The sequence below is a fragment of the Melopsittacus undulatus genome, chromosome 18 (assembly GCF_012275295.1).
Source record: "Melopsittacus undulatus isolate bMelUnd1 chromosome 18, bMelUnd1.mat.Z, whole genome shotgun sequence".
NCBI classification, from domain to species: Eukaryota; Metazoa; Chordata; class Aves; order Psittaciformes; family Psittaculidae; genus Melopsittacus; species Melopsittacus undulatus.
In genome coordinates, this window is record NC_047544.1 from 3,449,740 (window position 1) to 3,469,427 (window position 19,688).

Here is a 19,688-nt window from a genome sequence, read left to right on the forward strand (position 1 = left end):
CCATGTGCACCATGGAAAGGCTGGAAGGAGCCTTTAGTATGGGAAACCTGGGGCTCTTCGCAGGGCACCAGGCATTTTCCCTTGATACCCATCTCCTGCTTTGTCCCATAATCTTGTAAAGCAGAAAGAACAAACCCCACAAACGTTTTAAATGAAATCTGCGCCTTTGCACGACACCAGGAATTAGGAATTGATAAAGATTTCCTATTATCTTACAACATCTACCGCGCCAACCCATCAGCGGGGCCGTGCCTGTAATTGCAAGCAGATGTCTTTCTCTGCTGACACGTTAAATAGAAGCAGAAAGACCCGCTGCTATCTCCCATCAACAATTTGCACTAGAGCAGAGAACAGATTTGAGCAGGGCTGCTGGAGGAGAAGGGAGATTAAGTTCCTGCAGCCCAAGCGTCTAAGCATTACAGCAAAACAAGCAGCTCAGGGAAACAATGAGCCTAAACAGCCCCGAATCCCAAAGTAACCAAAAGCTTTTGTGAAGGAAAATGGATTTGCTGAAACTAATACTGCCCAAGGAGAGCTGGGAGACTGAGGTAATGCACCAAGCAGGCGGGATGATGCAGCCGATGAGCCCTTGCATCAGCTCCCCATGTACACTGTATGTACAGCATCGCCTTTAGGATGCCTGCATCCGCATGTGCAATGCGGACAGGATGCTCGCAGGGTTCCTGAGCACCCTGCATAGATGAGGGATGCACGGCCCCAATGTGCATCCTTTGGTCCTGGGTGGGTCTGGCTCCTCCAAGCCTCCCCCTTGGTTCTGTTCCAGTGGATGACCCCTCTCTCCCAAGGCCAGGAATGCAGGTGAGTGGCTGGAGGCTGTCCCATCCTCCCGGCTGTGGGGCAGCAGCCCAGGAGTCATCAATAGCAGGGAAGTGACAGAGTGTTTAGCAAACATTAAGCCCAGGAAGCTTAAAAGGGTCTCCCAGGATTATTCCATAAACATTTAGGAGTGAAAGAGGATGAAATAGGGAAGAAGCTTTAAACCCCCTGGAGCAGGCTCCTTGGGGCTCCGCTAACTCAGCTGGGCAGCACAAGGTTTAAGAACTAAAGCAGCATCACCCATCATTATGCCTCAGCTTTCCCACAGCATCAATTCGAAGGGAGGGACTTCAAGAAACATTTAGCCTGATGCTGATGTTTCATTAAGACCATTTAATGCACAACTTCAAACCCAACAGCAACAGGATGCTCGGATCCCAGCCTGGTGTCTATGCCAAGGGAAAGCAGAACAGCTTCAGTAAATGCACTGAGGACCCTTCACACTGAGGGCTCCCGGTGATGGACTCAGAGCAGGGAGAACCCTCTTGTCAGCAACACTGGATCCAGACACATCCACCTCTTTGCTATGAGCCTTGCGGAGCACCCTGTGTTATGGCAAAGGTGCCCTTTCAATATCTGCTTTTGCACGTGCCACATAAAGCCCTATCAGCCTGGATGTGTGCATCAGAGCCCAGAGGAAAGCTCCGCACGGCTCCAGGGCATCACTCAGGAGCTGGATCACAACGTGGCTCTTCCCTGCTCACCCACATTGCAGGGAACGTTATCCTGCTCCCAGGTACGGCTCCTTCCAACCGCATCCTGGCTTCCCTCCTGTTCCTCTGTAGAGCTGTGGCTTAGCAAACCCCTCCAAAAGGGAACCGCTACCGCCAGCAGTGACATTCCAGGCTGCAGGAAGCGGGACCGTTTGCTCCAGGGATGCTGGCAGGCTGCGAGCAGAGCCACATCCATCACTGGAGAGGAGACGGGGCCAGGCCAACCCCGGTGCTGTGGTCTCTGGCACATCCCATTGCAGCAGACCCCGCTCCAGCCACGCAGGCAGCATTCTTGTGGCAGGCTGCTGGTCCAGAGGAGATTCCAGCCTCCGATGGGAAGCTCTTGAACAAAGCCCTCATTTTCCAGAGGCTGGGAAGCTCCCACGGAGCCACCGGCCACCCGGACAGGTTGCTCCATCGCAGCTCTCCGGGATGCGGCTCAGGGATGCTACAGAGCCCCTGCATCCCACACATTGTCCTCTGCCTGCGGCATGGACCAGAAGCCTCACAAGGGCATAGGAACCACCCAGCTCATCCCATTGGACATAAAGCTTGGATACCTATGGACTGACAGAGGGAAGCAGCTTAGCCAAGGGGTAGCATGCTCAGAGGCTTGGATGGAATCAGCTGGAGAAGAAACAGTGATAAAGCAATGCTTTCCTTTGCAAAACAGAGGGTTTAAAAGCACTTGTAAAGATGCTGGAAGACTCCCCCCCCCCCCCAGCATTGATCTAATGGAGGCCTTGCTCCACTGTGGCATGTGCAGGGTTTGGCTGGGTATTGCTTGGCTGGCAAGGGAAAAAAGAGCCTGTGCATCAGGGAATGAGGGTTTCCAAGCACAGCTCTAGCCTTGGGCTGGAGGTTGGCTTTAATTACACGTGTGCACGTGTCCTTTCTAAGGGTCACCCAGCTTGATCCAGTGAGAAAGGGGGAACAGGCACTGAAACAGGCACTGAAACAGGCACAGGAACAGGCACTGAAACAGGCGAGTGCTCTCCCTGTGATGCTACTGGTGTTGGGGTGGGCTTTGGAGAACATAAGAGGCCTCCTCTGCTCTGTTCACACAGCAGCCCCTTGAGCCATGGAGCCTGCTGTACACCCCAGCCCCTGCTGTCCCACTGTACCCGGCACAGAGCAGCATCAGTGCAGCTCCGTTTGAAAGCCAAAGGAAGGAGCTTTGATTTGGGGTATTTTCCCTGTTATTTCTGCAGGATTGGGTTACCTGTGCCCTTGCTCCCAGGTCCTGCTGTTTCCAGCCCCAGTTGTGGCTGGGGTCGGGATGCAGGCCCCTCATCCATGACCTGTCACAAGGAGAGGAGCAGGGGGAGCATTAGGTTCAACCCCCATAGAGCAGACTCAGAGAATCAGTATTTGAACTGATTTTGGATGTAAAACACACCATGAAGTGCACAAACATCAGTCATTCTGCTAAGTACAGACACCAAGGTCTGATTCAAGCAGCCTCTGATGCTTTTAGGTTTCAGGAAATACCTCCCTGACCTTCTATAAAGCACAAGCATTCCCCATAGCTCACACTGCCCACATTGCAGGCTTCAATGGGCTTCTCTCAGCAGAGAGTAACCCAACAAACACAAGGACAGCAAAGGCACCCATATGCAGCAGCTGACTGCAAGAATTGCCAGTTCCCTGCTCTAGACAGATGCTACTAAATGCCCATAAAGGAACTGAGCTTGGAAGACTCCAGTACATACATGGAGGAGCTCCCTGCATCTCTTCATCCCTACCTGATGCTTCAGTTAGTAACTACACAACACCCAGCAGCAAAGCACAATGCAAAGAACCAGCCTTTAGCCCAGAAACCAACTGAGCTGGGAGCAGCACTGACCTTACCTGCAGTGAGGGTCTATGGCCAAAAGCACTGCAGGAAGAGCCTGCTGGTTATCAGACCTCACCTGGGGCCATGCCCACCCCTTGGCCATTCACTCCTGCTGGGTGGGTAAATGGCTTGGATCAAGATAACCTGGGAGCTGAAGCCAGGCCAAAGAGGGCAGTGTCCCAGGAAGCTCCTCTCCTTGCATCCCGGAGATGGGAGGAAGGCAATCCCTGCAGACAGTACTGCCTGCTGCTCTCCCATCTTTGCATCAGTGTCAGCTAAAACGAGCTTCAGCTGGTCGGTGTACAACAGGGATATGTAGTGGAGAACAACTGTGTAGATAAACTGGTGTAATCAAGTAGTAGTAATTTGACAGTAGATCTTTCTATCTCTAACATTGTGGAACTAATACTTAAACCTTTACATCATCCTTTGCTAGGCAGCAGGGGCAAGATGCTCACAAGGAGGCGATGCACTGGGGCCCTGGATGTCAGCACCACATGGGATGAGTAATGCAATCGATGCCATAAAGGGAACAGTAAAAACAACTTCCAAAGAAAAGAAAAAGGCATTTTATTGAGGAGTTTCTTGTTCCAATCACAGGAGAGAGAAAACAGAAGCCATAATGTGTTTATATCAACCACAAGTTTAAAACAAAGTAGAGCAATCAAGTACAGATTTCTTCATCTAAATACACTGTGAGAAAGGCAAGCAGTGCTCTGCTGCAGCAGGCGTTGTGCTCGTGCAAGAGCTTCCCAAGACACCAAGATCTTGCTCTGCTCACATGCTTGTGCCTGCATTGAGGCACTTTGTGTCCCCTCCTTACCAGCTTCTACATGAATCCTATTTGAGTATTTGCCCTTCAAGAGATAGTTCGTATGCACCTTGAGCTGTTCTCACATCTCTGACATAGACGAGGCAAGTAAAGCCCTTAAACCTGAGCACAGCTCTGCCAAGCACACCCAGCCCCTCACCCCTTTTATTCCCAATGAGCATGTGTAGGGACTGCTGTCTTATGGGAGCAGGGATGCTGCCCACAGCCACATGAGCCTCTTCCCCTGCTGCCTCTGCTGATGTCCCACACATTGGTCCTGCTTGGCAAGGCAAGTGGGAACCTGCCTCCCTCCCATCACCTCACCCAAGCACCTGCCTCCCTTTGGAATGCACCCAAAGCAGAGCACCCTGCCCCACGGTCCCTGCACAGCCACACAGCAGTGGCAGAACACGGTGTTACCCCATGGTAACACAGCTCTGAGCCATGGGGGTCCCCTTGATCCCAGCCCTGCACAAGCTGCCTGTACGGCTCCTGCATCCCCTGGACCTCTTCAGAGGCACGATGCTGCATGGCAAATGTCTCCTGGCCTTGGCTCCACAGCAGGGATGTATCATGGAGGAGCTGGGGGCTCAGACAATACAAAGCATCTTCCCTTCCCCATGCCCAGAAGGTCTCAGCTGCACGGACACATCGGTGTACACAGGATGCTGTTTCTGGCTCAGGGGCTTTGGCAGCATCACCCATTGTCTGTGCATCAGGAGGGTACCCACAGCACTGTCCATCAGCACAGGGTTTATGGCCTCCTGTGAACTCTATAACCACCAGGTTTTGCCTGCTCATTGGCCACACTTTTCTAAATGAGCTATTTAAAGTTGCATCAAAACAGATTGCAAAGGCACCAGAATGGCTTACACCACAATGGTACATGAAACACTTTCCTTTTGGTGCTGCTATTGATACCAAAAGCCTCCATGTACCAAAAGAGCCCGGGGGAAAGGAGAGCAATGCCCGGTTGACCCAATGGAAGCAGTTGCCAAGTTATGGAGCACTTTGGCAAGAGAATGGTAAAATCACTTTCCAGGTATCCCCGTGTCTGGAATACCACATCCCAACCTCCCCAGCAGCTCCAATTGGTTTCTCAAAGGCAAACACCCACTGTGAGAGGGGCGTTGGAAAGAACTGATTGTTTCTGAACTGCTTGTGCAGAGGAAAGCACCAGTGGCATTAAGAAACTCACACCCAATCCTTCCATGCTCTGTGGCAGAGGCCACTGCACCATCACTTCACCCACTGCTGCATCCAAGACTTGGCAAAGGGGCTCCACGTGCATGGGATGTGGTTTGGTCTTTGGTTGGCTGCTTCCTGCTGAAGTGTGTGTTTTCAATGCAGTAAATGAACAGCAGGGTGCTAGAGGACACCCACCAGCAGCCTGGGTGGCAGCATAAAGCCCCAGCACTATGGAAGGGTTAAGCATCCCTCATTCACACCCAATTCCTCTTCAGCTGTGGAAGCAAAGGCAATGGGAGGAGGATCCGGGTGCTGTTGCCAAGGATGCTCCAGGATAACCATGTTCCAGCTCAGTTCCAGGTCCTGACCTGTGGGACCAGGCTGGATCTGTCCACCTTCCCCATGACTGCACCTCATCAATCTGTGATGCTGAAGCCCACAGTCTATTTCTTTAATCCACTGATAAAGCACATTATCTACAATGATTAATCTGCATCAAACAGTGCTAGTACAAGTGGTGGCCTAAGCCAGCCTAATGGGACCTTCTACAGAGCTCACGTCCTAAATCCATCTCCGTTCGCTGTAAAACATCCCTCCGCAGTGCACTTGGCTCCTTCATGGAATTCTTCTACCATTGAGTCCATGGCTCTGTTTATTCCCATACGGGGAATATTCCCACGTGGGGAACAAACAGCACTCCCGAGCTAAGGAACAATTGATTCAGCAGCTTTGAGTGGGGTGGGTTGAAACCTCCAGAAGGAGGGTTTGTTGTTTCACTTAACTGCAATACAATAGGACTATCTCAGATGGCAAGAGATTCATTCCCTTAAAGAGCAATTGTGATTGATGAGAACAGTGAATGGAAGGAGGACAGTAAAATTAATGTGGAGCAAGAGGGGTCTATGGAAAAGAGAACTTGTCCAATTAACAGAATAATGAATTTCAGCTTGGTCGATAAATGTAATCATTTGGATCCAATATTCCTTGTCTTTCATAAACTATTTGACCTCATGCTAACATGACATTTTGATTAGGGAAAAAAACCCCACCCGAGCCCAGAATGACACAAAGCTGAGTTGTCACACATAAAAACCTGGAAACTGAGAGCTCCCACAGCAACCACAAAGAGGTAAAGATGGAGACGATGCGTTTCCCATAGCGCTCCATAGGGACAAGCCCTGGTCCATCTGGAACCTGCAGCCTGAAGAAGCTAGGAAAGCATCACTGGTAAAGGCAGGGAGTGACACGAGCTCTCCTTGGCCACAGCCCTGGGCTGCAAAGGCCACACGTGCATGGGAAGCCCTCCATGGAAGGTGATGTGGGGATGCTGAGCTGAACGTGGCTGCTGCTCCATCGCACCAGGCAGGACCAGCACGGGGCCAGGCTCGGCTGGGTGCAGAGGCCAGCGCAGGCATCCCGGTGGCACATCACAGGAGATGCTCATCAGGGAGAGCTCCCCAGTCCAGCTCTATCAAGGCATCATAAGGACCCCAGGGTTAAGGCTTAAACTAAGCAGGTTTACACTACAATGGGGCTTTTTTACAGTGAGGACAATTAGCTATGAGGAGGTTTTATCAGAGGTTGTAACAGGTTGTCCACTATTAACTTTAATTGTGAGGATAATCGGGAAGCTCTGGTTCAAACAGGAGTTACTTTAGGGCAGTCCTGCAGCCACAGACAGTCACGAGGGTCCTTTCTGTCACCTCCTGACATAACCTGGCCCCGCTCTGCTTGCCCTCTTTACCTGGTAGCTGCTGCTTAAATGAACGTCTGCATCCACACAGGAGCAGGATGCTGGATGCTGCAGGCGTGAACCGCGCCTGGTGCATGTCACACTCATGGAGGTGGGAGCCTGGGGTCAGCAAGGGAAGCTCCAAGGAGCATAAGGAGGGAGACAGGTCCAGGCAGCGGCTCCCCCATTGCCCATCACTTGAAGACAGATGGAAACGTTGGGCAATCGGGAGACTTCATCTTCTTCATGAACTTCTTGAACTCCTTGTTCTTCTTGTCCCACTTGTAGATGGCCGTCAGCAGGTACTGGGTCTTCACCTGGCGGCCCATGATGAGGAAGTAGTGGCCGAGGTTGTCCAGTTGATGGCAGGGACAGTCAGCCCCATTCTTCAGGTACAGCACCAGCTTCTTCAGGTTCTTCTTCCGGATGGGGCCCAGCTTCAGCGCCTTCCTCTTGCGTGGGACGATCATCTTGTCCCCGTTCTCCTTCTTCACTTCCTTTATGGTCATCTTCAGAGCTGGAAAAGAAGCCAGAGAGAAGGGGAAAACCAATGACTCCTGAGCACTTCACTGGCACGAAGCCTTTGCCTCTGCATCCCCCTGCTCCCCTCTCCCAGTGATGGCTTGACCAGCTGGCCACAAGTGGAGCCATCCCCATGACCAGGTAAAACACTGATGTCCTTTCCTTTTCCCTTCCCCAAAGCATTCCAAGGGCTTTTTAGTTGAGAGGGAGACTTGCTCAGGCAGGGATATGCTCTTTGCTATCACAACGTTAGCTGAGCAAACAAGGTGATTTCCCTGCTCTTTACGCATGGAGACTCTTGAAAGGGCCATTTAAAAGGTCAGCCTGGCCTCAAGCATCTGTTTGCAGTCACTCCTGGCCCTTGGGTGGCTGTGGAACAGGTTTCCAAGCAGTGAGCATCTCCACATTGGAGCAGCAAAGCACCGTGCCTATGGGAGCAGTGCAGAAGCAGCCACGTGCCTGCCCCTTCCACCTACATCCTCCATGGAAAAATACTTTCCTCTTTGGGTTTCAGCGTTTTCCCCCAGTTAATTCCACTCAAATCCCACTGTTCCTTCAGCCATGACCATGAAGAGGAATTCAGTGTACATGGGAAAAATGATGGAAATGTGTTGTACATTAAAGCATCACTTCTGCGCCACTTGGCTCTGCCTCGGGTTTGGGGAAAAGCACATGTGGCCAACAAATTGCTAACATATTTCCATCATTTGGGAGTTCACTCCATAGCTGCGGATGAATAGTGCTCAGAGAGGTGATGAATTGTCTGCTGTCCCCTCTCATTTGCCTCTCAGAGCCTGTGCAGCAGACAATGTGCAGCATCCTGCGGCTCTGGCAGGGAGATTGGTCCCTGCAGCATTGTTCCTTGAAGCCTTGTTCTGCTGGAGCTCGGAGCAATGAACGCCCATTGCTCTCTGGACAGCAGCTCTGCTCACCATTCCAGACAGGAATGTCAGCACAGTGACAACCCTAAGGCAGCAGGATCACCCTCCTGCCCTGAGCAATGGGATTTACTTGCCCGTGTGCCAAAAGCACCTGCTTGTCCTTGCCAAGAGCCCTCTCGTGTTGTGCTGCTCCTGTACAAGAAAGCAGTCCAGGATTGGAAACCTGAGTGAAGCTTTCATTGCATCTGTTTCCCAAATTGAGGATGTTTAAGGAGCAGACAGGACTCCAGTTTTAAGGAGCTAAAGACACTGAACCAGATCAGTTTGCAACAGAGCTGGAAAATGAAGCAAGTCATTTTCAGGCAGCTCTAAGCTCTGTGACATTAATTGGGCAGCAGCATCCCGCAATGTGAGCCTCTGTTTCTTTATCCTTTCTGACTCCAAGCACAGCGGTTGCCAGAGCAGGAGGAATGGTTTAATACCAGTCATAAGAGACCTTTCCAAACTGGCTTGTTTGCAAATTGCTCTGCTCTGATCACTGCAAGTTTCGATCCTTGGTACTAAAGGATGAAAAGAGTCTGGCAGAGGAGAAACTGTTCAGCTCCAAGTACCACGGCCTATGGGAGACAAAGAGGGTCTAGTGACCCTAAGCTGCAGGAGCTGCTCCCTGTGCACAAACCAGTGATGCCCATAAGGTCCTTCCAACCCAAACCATCCTGTGTTTCTATAACAGAGGGAGTCTGCACAACCACCCAGGTAAGTCAGCCTGGCTCAAGGAATACCAGGTTTTGCTGTGGACTAAGCAGTCACACAAGCCAGAACAAGGGCATTACAACCACTGCTCAGTTTTTAACCCATTGCCAGTGACCTGGCTCCCGGCCCCGCAGTGCTCCCCTATTCAAGCCACATTCCCCAAGCTCAGACCTGCTTTATGGGCACAACAGTCACTGCAGCAGGGCTGGACCCGCAGCTCTGGCATCCTCCTATCCATCACCCTGAGGGCACATCCATTCCCTGCACACCCAGCTCAGGACCTCATCCACCACCGCAGCAGGAGGCAGCCCTTGGCTCCCTAAGGCATAAAGGGTTTGGCATGGGGAGCATCTCGCCTGGCATCCCCCGGCCCTGGGAATGCCGCCGCCAGCAATGGGGAAGGCTCAGGCAGGATGGATCCAGGCTTGGCTCCAGGATGCAAGGGAGCTGCCAAAGCAAACAGCTTCCTCCTGGGGAGCCCCAGGCTCTCGGCTCCCCTTGTGCCACACCGGCTCCGGTCAGTGCTGAGCAGAAGAGCAGGGATTGCCTCTGAGAGCCCAGGATGCGCTTGGAGGCACAGATTCAATCCTCAGCTATGGATACCAGCTGAAAGACACTGAGGGGCTGGAGGGGGGTCAGAGAAGGGCAATGGAGCTGATGCAGGGCCTGGAGCACAAGGGTGATGGGGAAGGGCTGAGGGACCTGGGGGTTCAGTCTGGAGAAGAGAAGGTGATGACCTTAAAGGTCTTTATCAATCTGGTTGATTCTGATCCCAGTGGTGGCTGCCCCATCACCAGCCACAGCTCCCACTGGCAGTGATGCACCCCCCTGGACCAAGCCAGGAATGGGGCCCCAGTGACAAACAGCTCATATGAGATGGTACCAGAGCTGTTATCCCTGATGCAGAGAGAACAGGGAGCACTGGAGATATAAAAATGTCCCTTTTTATCCCCGCTAATACAAGTCTGTGTGTATGAAAGTGTTTGCTCACTCGGACTCAAATTACTCTTGGCAGCAGCAGCACCGAAGGCCCCGCAGAGCTTTGGTTGGGGTCCAGCCTGACAAAGCACAACTCGTGTTTCATCACTTGGAACAATTCCTATCAATCTCCCTCCAGCTCCTGCTTCCCAGTGTGGGGAAAGAGGAATCCCAGCAAACCAGGAACACTGTGTGAGTGCTGCTGACCCCAACCCCAGCACTCAGGTGCCCTCTCCACATCCCCAATGGATGCACCCCAAGGCACCACCACAGGCATCTCCAGCCCCTCTTCATCATCACACTGCAGCCTGGGAGCATCCCTGCTGCTGCTCTCCTGCCTGCATAGACAGGGGCCCCATTCCAGCACCTCAGGGGCAGGGGAGAAGGGAAAGCTCTGCTGCTCCTTCAGCCTCACTGCTCCTTCCTTTAGAAATCACTCAGAAGGAGGAAACCTGCCAGAAGACACATTAGGGCTGTAACGGGAGAAGGCTGCAGGCAAGGAGCTGTCAGTCAGGGGGGAAAATAAACAGCGTGTATTGATTGCACTGCAGTCCCCAGTGCAGCGAGAGCCCTCGAGCAGGATCCCCCTGGACCCCGGAGAAAGGGCAGAAACAATAAATAACATCACTAAGAGAAACAGAGAGAGGAATGAAGCCAGGGCCAGCCCAGCACAAGGAGGGAGGAATGAGCCCTGGCTGCAGCACAGGGAGGCTGGGGGATGCGGGGCATGGGAGGGTGATGGCATCTTCAGCCTGCATCCCCCAGGGCTGCACCGAAAGCTCAGCTCCAGTTAGCCCAGTGCCCCCAAACCGGTCCTTCCAGTATATGAAGGGGGCTGCAAGGATGCTGGGGAGGGGCTCTTCAGCAAGAGGATATGGAGTGATGGGTTCAAACTGAAACGGGGGGAGTTCAGGTTGGAGATAAGCTCTTTACTGTGAGGATGCTGCCCCAGCAGCTCATCCAAGGCCCTCTCCTGGTCCCTTTCCTCCCAGTCTCCCCATGCTCACAGCTGGATGCTCTCTTCCTTCACGGTCCTCCAGACCAGCATCACTCCTAGGGCTGTCACACAGCCACCTCTCACCCTGGTACATCCATGGTGGACAAAGTGCTCCTCGTGTCCCATCTGTAACTGGGATAGAAGTGAAACCCCACAGGAACATTGCTGCAGGGACCAGCGCAGCACACGTTAGTTTAAACATTTACTGTACACGTCTGGCTCTGATGAGGGTCTGTAACCTGTCAACCGCCAGTGTTTGCCTTGGTGGATGTGCAGGAGAAACCTCAGGCTCAAGGGCTGGGAGTTTATTCTAGCACCAGATAAACAGTTCTCAATGAGGAATCACCCCATGACAGTGACTAAACAAAGATCTGAGGGCCATGCACTGTGCTTTGCATCCTGAAGTCAATGCTGGGACACCCTCGGGAGCATCCTGCACTGCCCTCCCTCATAGGGAAGACCAGCATCACATCTCTCCCCTTGCTCCAGCTTCTCAGCCTGGGCACATCCACAGGCAGCTCTTACCCAGAGCCAGGACCCTCCTGGATGGGAGGAAAACCACAGTGACAGGAGGAGGAATGCAATGGAGCCTGCATCAGTGAAAAACCAGTTTTCCATCATGAAGGCAGAGTGAGAGCTCTCCCCTCTATTCGCTGCTCCTGGTACACGGTAACCCTATATCTGCCCATTGCTTGCCAAGAAACATTTCCATCCTCTGGATGCTGTCACCACAATATTTCCCCATAACCAACACGCTCTGTGGGCAATTCAGCATCTCCGAGGCCATGAATTCCTCTGGTTTGGCCCCTGCTCCCTGTTGTGTAACTGGCCTGGAGCTCAGGGAGGGTATTTAGCAGCAGAGGCTGATGACAAGCATGGGGTTGAACTTGCGTTGCACTTGCCCATCAGTAGGGCACCACCTCAGCTTGCTCCTTATGTGGGGATGCATCAGGTACTGCAGTGACCCATCAGCAGCAGAGGTCCCCAAGCCTGCTGGGGACCCCATCCAAGAGCATGGAGCTGCCTCCAGTCTCTGCCCAGGGATGCAATGGGGCAGCTCCTGCTCACCTCATCCTGCTCAGCCCCATGGTGAAGAGCAAACCCCATTCCCAGCCACCAAGCTCACACATCCATCACCCAGCCAGGAGCACGCACATTCCTAGGACTCTTACATGGGTGTTCCCATTGGTGCTTTGGCATCCCAAACCCGCAGGAGAGCAGACTTCATTCCCAGCAGAGAGGGGAACGCGCCAGCACACAGAGCAGGTTTGGGTTCGCACAGCACGCTCTGGCGCAGGGCATATCCAAGTGCTAATCCCCAAGGAATGCACACCTTGTTCAATATGCCTTTAATAACCTTCCGGGAAAGTTACATACCCCAGGAACGATGTCAAAACCAGTTAATTCTGGGTTTGATCTCCGAAAGCCAATCATTGTCCCTGCGATGCTGCTGCTTTTACATGAAGATCTGTTTACCTATAATTGTCTGACTCACTCTCATTATACATTTAAGACAGCTTTCGAGTAGCTCTGCATTCTTTAAGCTTGGTTTTGGGTGTTTTACACCTAAGTTTGACATCAGCACTTGGATAAAGAGAAACCCAGCAGTAACAGCCTAAAGGAAGCTGCTTTGCTCCTCCAAGCAAGCAGAATGAGAGCCCATGCTACCCATCAGTCCTGCAAGCATATAGCAGCAGGGTTAAGTTACAAACCCCACTGAGCCCACCACAAACAGGCACTGCCGCTTCTGCCCCATCCCCAGACCCACACCACCCAGTTCCCTGCTTGCAGCAGGGGCCCCACAGCATCCCTGCATCAGTGCATGATCCCACACTGGGATGCTCAGCACTGCAGATGGGTGATGGAGGAGCACAAGCACTGGGACCCACTGTCCCCATCCCTGCGTGCACAGGGCTGCAGGAACCGGACACATCCTGGATGTGTCCAGCCCTGTCCCATCTGCCACTGATGCGCGCCGACACTGACATCTAGAGGCACGCTGGCCTCGGGGAAGGACAGTGCTGCCTGCAGGCATGGCCACATCGCTGGTCACAACACACAGGGACACAGTGGTCCAGCATCCAGCCGCAGCATCCCTCCGGTACCCGCAGCATCCCTCCGGTACCCCCAGCATCCCTCCGGTACCCCCAGCATCCCTCCGGTACCCGCAGCATCCCTCCTTACCGAACTCGCTGGCACACAGATGCTCCACGATGGCCTCCGACTTCATCTCGTTGTCACAAGGGGGACACACGGTTGTTCCTGGCAAGAGGAGAGAAGAGGTGGTGAGGAGCTGGCTCAAGGGACCGCTGCCCTCCAGCCTGCCATGGGGTGCCAGCCTCCTCCTGTGGGTCAGGACAGCCTCCTGCCGGCCCCTTTCCAGCATCACCATGGCCAGGCACAGGCAATGCCAAGAGCGAGGGCAGCGCTGGCAAGGAGAGGGGTGTTGAGGGCCAGGCACTCGGCTGAGGGCAGCCTCTCACTGCAGGGCATGGCCCATAGCCTGCTCACGCTCCCTCCTTGCACTGTGCCAAGCCAGGCACACGGTGCCCAAGCCCTGCCCGGCAGCAGGATGGTGCCCTCGAGCCGAGGGGCTGCCCCAGAGCCAGGCAGGGAGGTCAGGATCGGCTCCCCCTTAGTGCTGGGGACTGCCGCATGGCAAGCCCATAGAGCAGCACTGGTTGGTGATGGAGCCACAGCTCTCACACCCTGCTATAGAAGCTCCTCCAGCACAACCCCACCAGCAGACATCCTCCTGTTTGTGCTTTGGGCCTGGCTACACCCCACAGCCCCATGGCTCCAGCGGAGCAGAGCCTCCACATTGTCCCCTTGGGATGATGGTTTCCAGCCCAGGAGGTTTCCTTGGGATCATCCCGGGAGCAAAGCTCCCATCACCCAGACACTGAGATCCATTTCCAGGCTCCCATCTCCAAGTGGAGCAGAGACCACCCAGAGGCACAGATCTGGGAGGCTGAGCCAGGAGATGCTGCTCCTGGTCCAGCAGGATGAGGGCTCATTCCCACACAAGGGAGTTATTCTTGGGGCTGAAACATCTGCAGGTCCCTGCGTGCAGACGGAGCACTCACCCCATCCAACAGAACCCACAGCACTGCTGGACCAGACATGGGAGAGCTCTCCCAGAGGGAGGATGCAGAGCCATGACCCATGCCACCTACAGAGCAGAGCCTCCCCAGCCACAGATGCCCCACGGGGTTCAGGCGAGACATTTGTTTTCTGTGGCTTTCTTGCCTCCCTCCCCATGTGTCCTGTGCCAAATGCTAATTCCTGGGGTCATGCACCATGTCTTTATTAATCACACATGCAGAGCAACGGGCCCTCCAATGGCCCCAATGTCTGCAGGCCCCAAAAGCTGGTGCCTCCATCCCTAAGAGCCTCCCATCTCCTGGGGAAATGCCTTTTCCACGACCCTAATGTCACATTCACCCGCCTGAACCCAGAGAGACAGAGGCAGGAGCCAGGCTTTGGGGATGTGATGACGTCCCCACCGCTCTATATTTAACATCAGCATCAGGATGCTTCCTCCCCAGGCTGCACATTGGATGAGAGGGAGAGGGGATGCGACAGCCCCAGCAGTGCCAGGAGATAGGGACCGTGCTGGGGACCACCCTTGGGAACAGACGGTACCTGCCAGCATCGGTTCATCTCCACACATCCCATTGTGCAAAGCACTTCCATGTGCCTCAGCAGCCAAAGGGCGCACTAGGACAGTGGCTGAGCCCATATGGGCCAGACAGACAAGGCTCTGCGCCCACCCTAGGAGCTTTCCAGGCAACCAAAGGAATGAAATAGGAATAAACTGGAAACTCGGAGTCATTGTTCCCTGGTGGAACACGGGCTTTGCTCCAGCAGCCCCAGGAAGGCTCTGGCACCAAGGGATCCCACCGTGCTGCAGCAGGGCCAGCAGCCATCCATAGGGAAGCACATCCCTCCCCTTCCCACAAACACATCCTGCCAAAGCTCTGCTCCCCATGGACAAGCCTCTTCCCTGGGGATGTCCCAGCAGCAGCCTCCACCATGCACGCATCCCACTGCTGCATCCCTGCTGTGCCATGGGGTGCCGTGGTACCCAGCGCTCACCATGGCATGGATGTGCCTGCAGAGCCCACGGGGACACTGTCCCATGCCAAGGGGAAGGAAATGCTTCCCTCCTATGGGACACCCCATCACACAGGAGCACAGCCATCCCCTGCCATTGACACCTCTACTCCTAGCCCAGCCTTCGCCTGCTTCTTCCCTGCTGACCATTTGCTAATGCCTGGCTTTAGAGCCAGCTTACTCCAGGGGCAGGAGAAGGAATGTGTAATACTATATTAATCTGCAACTCCCCTGATGCATCCTGTGGGCCTGCAGGCTTTACCGCCTCTGCTTAAGGAGAAAGGAATTCTGCAGGTCAGCTCTTTGAGAGGCAGGAACAAATTCCAATTTCGAGGTGTTAATGGGGGGGAAAGCACAGTGAAAGGGCCCCTTTCTTATGAGAGCCCAGAGAAAAGGGGGACACTGCTGGGTTCTGACCCGCTTGGAATCCCCATGGAAGACACCCCAGTGCTCAGGACCCACCTGAGGGTCCCACCTCAATGCTGCTATCAAGACAGGTGATCAATAAGTTAAACTCCACAAGGAAAAGCTTTGCAGATGCTGCTTATTTAGAAGCCTGTTCCCAGGTCTTGTGTGATTAATGTAGACATGAATGAACGACCTGCAAAGGGCTCAGAGTGGTTTGGACCTTGGAAGGGGCAGCTCTTCAGCAAGCTCAGATCCGGCTGCCCAAGGAGCAGCTTGGCTGCAATCCCTATGGAATAAAAGTGACCTTCGTACCCCAGCACAGGACTCGGCTGTGGTCTTGACCAAGGGTCTAGGTTCACAGGGGACAGATGAACTTAGAGCCAACCTGGAAAACAAAGAGCTTGCTCCAGCCACGGCAAGGAGACCAGCATCGGTGCTGCCAGGGGAGAGGATGGATCCAAAGGGAGCAGCCAAACCCCAGTCCACACATACATTGCCTCCACATGCCCCTGCTGACACACAACAGGTTGCTCCCCTTCTATTCCATGACTCTGAAGGATGAGTCCCACTGGGATGACTGGGATAACTCTGGTGGGCTATGGGAGCGCTCCCAGCCCAGCACAATGTGAAGCCTTTGTCTGTGATGGTAACTGCACACAAGTGGCCACTGCAAAGGGACACTTCCCTCCAGATGAGCTCCGGACACAGCACAGAAGCCCCATGAACAGGTCCCTCTCCCCATCCCCAAGCGCCTGCAAGTGAATCCAGGAATGCCCATCCCTTCCAATGGGGCTCTGGACACGGGAAAGCATCGCACTTGTACAGCCGTCTGCATCCATCCCTCCCCGAGCGCTCCGATGTGGAATGCCGGAGCGGCACCAGGATAACTAACCAGTTACTGTAGAAGTTCTCAGCAGCAAGCCACGCTCATTGCAACTCGCACAAACAAGGCAGGCTGGCACTCAACAGCCCTGCCACACACACGGCAGCAAACAAGAACCATGTCCCCTTTCCCCAGCCCCTTCTCTCACCCCGGGGCTGCTCAGGAAGCAGGGATGGCTCAACACTGTGCCGGTGTTACTGTCACTATTGACCCTGGTCAGACAGGGATTTCTGGGACAAGGGGAACACATCACACATCCTTGTGCTGCCAACAACAGCAGGAGTCTGGCTTGGGAGAGAAACCACTGCCAGGGCAGAACAGCACCTGAGGATGGAGGACCAGAGCCCTGGTCCATTATGGGAACCAGAGCAGCCACACACTCCTCATGCCCCTGCACCATCTGCCCCAGGGCCTGGCTCTGGGATAGAGGGATCCTGCCCTCCTCATGGGCTGCAGGAGCAGAGCTCAGGTGAGTCTCCTCCTGCCCCAAGACCCTTTTAGTCCCACACGGCCCCTCCTGGGCCAGCACTTGCCCCATCCACCCAGAGACAAGCACCAGGAGCAGGGCTGCAGCACCGCTCACACCTTACCTTTGGGCCTGGAGACCTCGGTGGCATTGGGGGCTGTCATGGCAATGCAGACATCATCCTGGGGAAACTGGTCACACTTGAGCATCTCGGGCCAGAAGAAGCCAAAGAACTGCATGACGGGCTCGCAGGAGTCACGCACGGCCTCGCAGAGCCAGCGGCACGGGTACACCGGCCGGTCCAGGCAGACGGGGGCAAAGAGGGAGCAGAGGAAGACCTGGGTGCCCATATGGCAGTTCTTATTGAGCAGCGGCACCCAGCTGCTCGCCTGGTGCTTCACCTCGGCCATGGTCTCGTGGTCCAGCAGGTTGGGCAGCACCATCTTATCGTAGCCCACGCTGTGGCACAGCCGCAGGTCTGCGGGGATGGCCACGCACTGGTGGGGCTTGGCATAGAAGCGCCCGCCCGGGTAGGGGCCCAGGTCGGACTGGTAGCTGACATAGTCGTACTCGCTCGCCCCTCCGCACGCCAGTAGCCCGGCGGCCACCGACACCAGCGCCCGCAGCGCGGCGCCCCGCACGCTGCCCATCGCCAACACGGTAGCCACGGTAGCCCCGACGGCACCGCCGGCTGCCGGGGCCCCTCCGCTGCTCCCTGCCCGGGGCCCCCCCCGCTCCCTGCCCGCAGCCGGAGCCCCCCGCACGGGTCCGGAGCCAACCCCGACCCCTCCGCTCCCTCCCCGGTCCCGGCCCCGGTCTGGCCCCACCGCTCCGCGCCGCGGGTTTGTGAGCCCCCGGCAGCCAATCAGAGCGGCGCCGCCCGCCGCGCGCTCTCCCGCGGCTGTCAATCAATGACCCCAAGAGCCAATCAGCGGCCGGCTCCGTGAGCCTCCGCCCCGCCCCTCGCGGCCCCGACGGCGCCGAGCGGCCCCGGGCAGGGAGCTGCGTGCCCCGGGTGCCCCCCCCATGGGTCCCGGTTCACCGGCAGGTGCCGTGTGCGAGCGGAGGGCTCGGGGGTACCGGAGCGCACAGCCCCGAGGCCCAGGCGCTCGGCAGCGGCTTTGCCAAGGCTGCAGATGTGTGCGAGGAGCTGGACTGGGCCGTGCAGTGATTTCCCTGTGGACAAATTCCAGCAAAACCTGTGGAATTTGGGGGAAAAAAAAACAAGCAGGAGAGAAGTTGGTCTGTTTCTTAAAGAGGAATCGCACCTGGGAAAGAGGGCTCCGGTCCTGCCAGGGCAGCGGGAGCTGTGTGAAAGCAGCAGTCACTGTGAAACAGCAGCAGTCACTGTGCAACAGCAGCAGTCACTGTGCAACAGCAGCATCCTCTGCTCCCCAGCAGCATCCTCTGCTCCTCAACAGCACCTCTAGTCCCACAGCAGAATCCTCTGCTCCTCAGCAGCATCCTTTGTGTGACAGCAGCACCTCTAGTCCCACAGCAGAATCCTCTGCTCCCCAGCAGCAGCAGTGCTGGTCCCTCACCCCCTTGTGCAAGAAAAGGGCATGTGTAGAGTGGATGAGCAGCATTGTCAGCCACAGGTCGAAAGATCAATGGGGGGACAGCTTCTCAGGCCACAGTCGCAGCCACGCATCCCACCGCAGTGGGCAGGCATGGGCTGCTGCTCTCCCGAGGGCCAGCGGTGCCTTGCTGCCCTCCAAAGCCAAGAGCTGGGCACGCTGTGGCCCTCTACCCAAGATGGGGCAGAAGGAGCCATCCCAGTGCCCATGTGCCCAAGCTCTGGCCATGGGGTTGCCCATGTGTCCCTGGAGCTCCCCTGAGCTCCCTCCTGAACTCATACAACACTCCCCTTACTCTTGCTGCCTTTTGCTTCAACAGCTTGTGCTGTTTAAGACAGGAACTACACCTCATTGAGAGGTAAATGGAAGAGGCTCTGCTGCCTGGAAGCTGAAAGAGCCACTTTCACCTGTGGGCCTGCAGAAGAGAGAGGCCAGTTAGCACTGCTAATGAAGTGGAGAATTCAGCAGTAAACCAGAGGAGCCTACACCATAGGTGCCAGCAGCTTAAGAGGCAAGTGGATGGAGCAGACCCTCTGCTGCTGCTTGGGCTCAGGAAACGGGAGCAAAGCACCAAGGAACTGCTGCAGAATGGACTTCTCATCCCCTGGGTCATTCTGAGAGCCTAGAAGATGCTTTTACCCAAATCAGTTTGGAAACACTGAGACATCTCATGAGAATGCAGCAATGTCCCTGTAGGCATAGAAACATGATAGTGATGGAAACATCATAGATAGGATGGGGACTTGGGAGACTCTGGTTGGGAAGTTGCAGAGCTCTCCAAAGGCAGCAGTAACACTGTGATAAAACCAGCCAGGATTCTGGTTATCCCCAGCAGCATCCTCTGTGTGACAGCAGCATACTACAGGCTGAGTAGTGCCATAGAAAGATGACAGTGACAGAGACATCATAGGTAGGATGGGGACTTAGCAAATACCACATGGAGCAGGGAAAACATCCCAGAAGGAATTGTCCATTGGAATACAACTGCC

At 54.9% G+C, this 19,688-nt stretch overlaps 1 protein-coding gene across 1 annotated transcript; it reads right to left on the reverse strand.

The window, feature by feature from the left end:
• Window positions 1–3,933: 3,933 nt before the first annotated feature.
• Window positions 3,934–17,856, reverse strand: SFRP1 (secreted frizzled related protein 1). Its single transcript, XM_034070540.1, has 3 exons — window positions 17,247–17,856; window positions 13,434–13,511; window positions 3,934–7,635 (listed from the first exon to the last, which is right to left on the reverse strand). The coding sequence occupies exons 1-3, from the start codon at window positions 17,770–17,772 to the stop codon at window positions 7,313–7,315; spliced, it is 927 nt and encodes a 308-aa protein (XP_033926431.1). The 5' UTR covers window positions 17,773–17,856; the 3' UTR covers window positions 3,934–7,312.
• Between the last annotated feature and the right edge of the window lie 1,832 nt (window positions 17,857–19,688).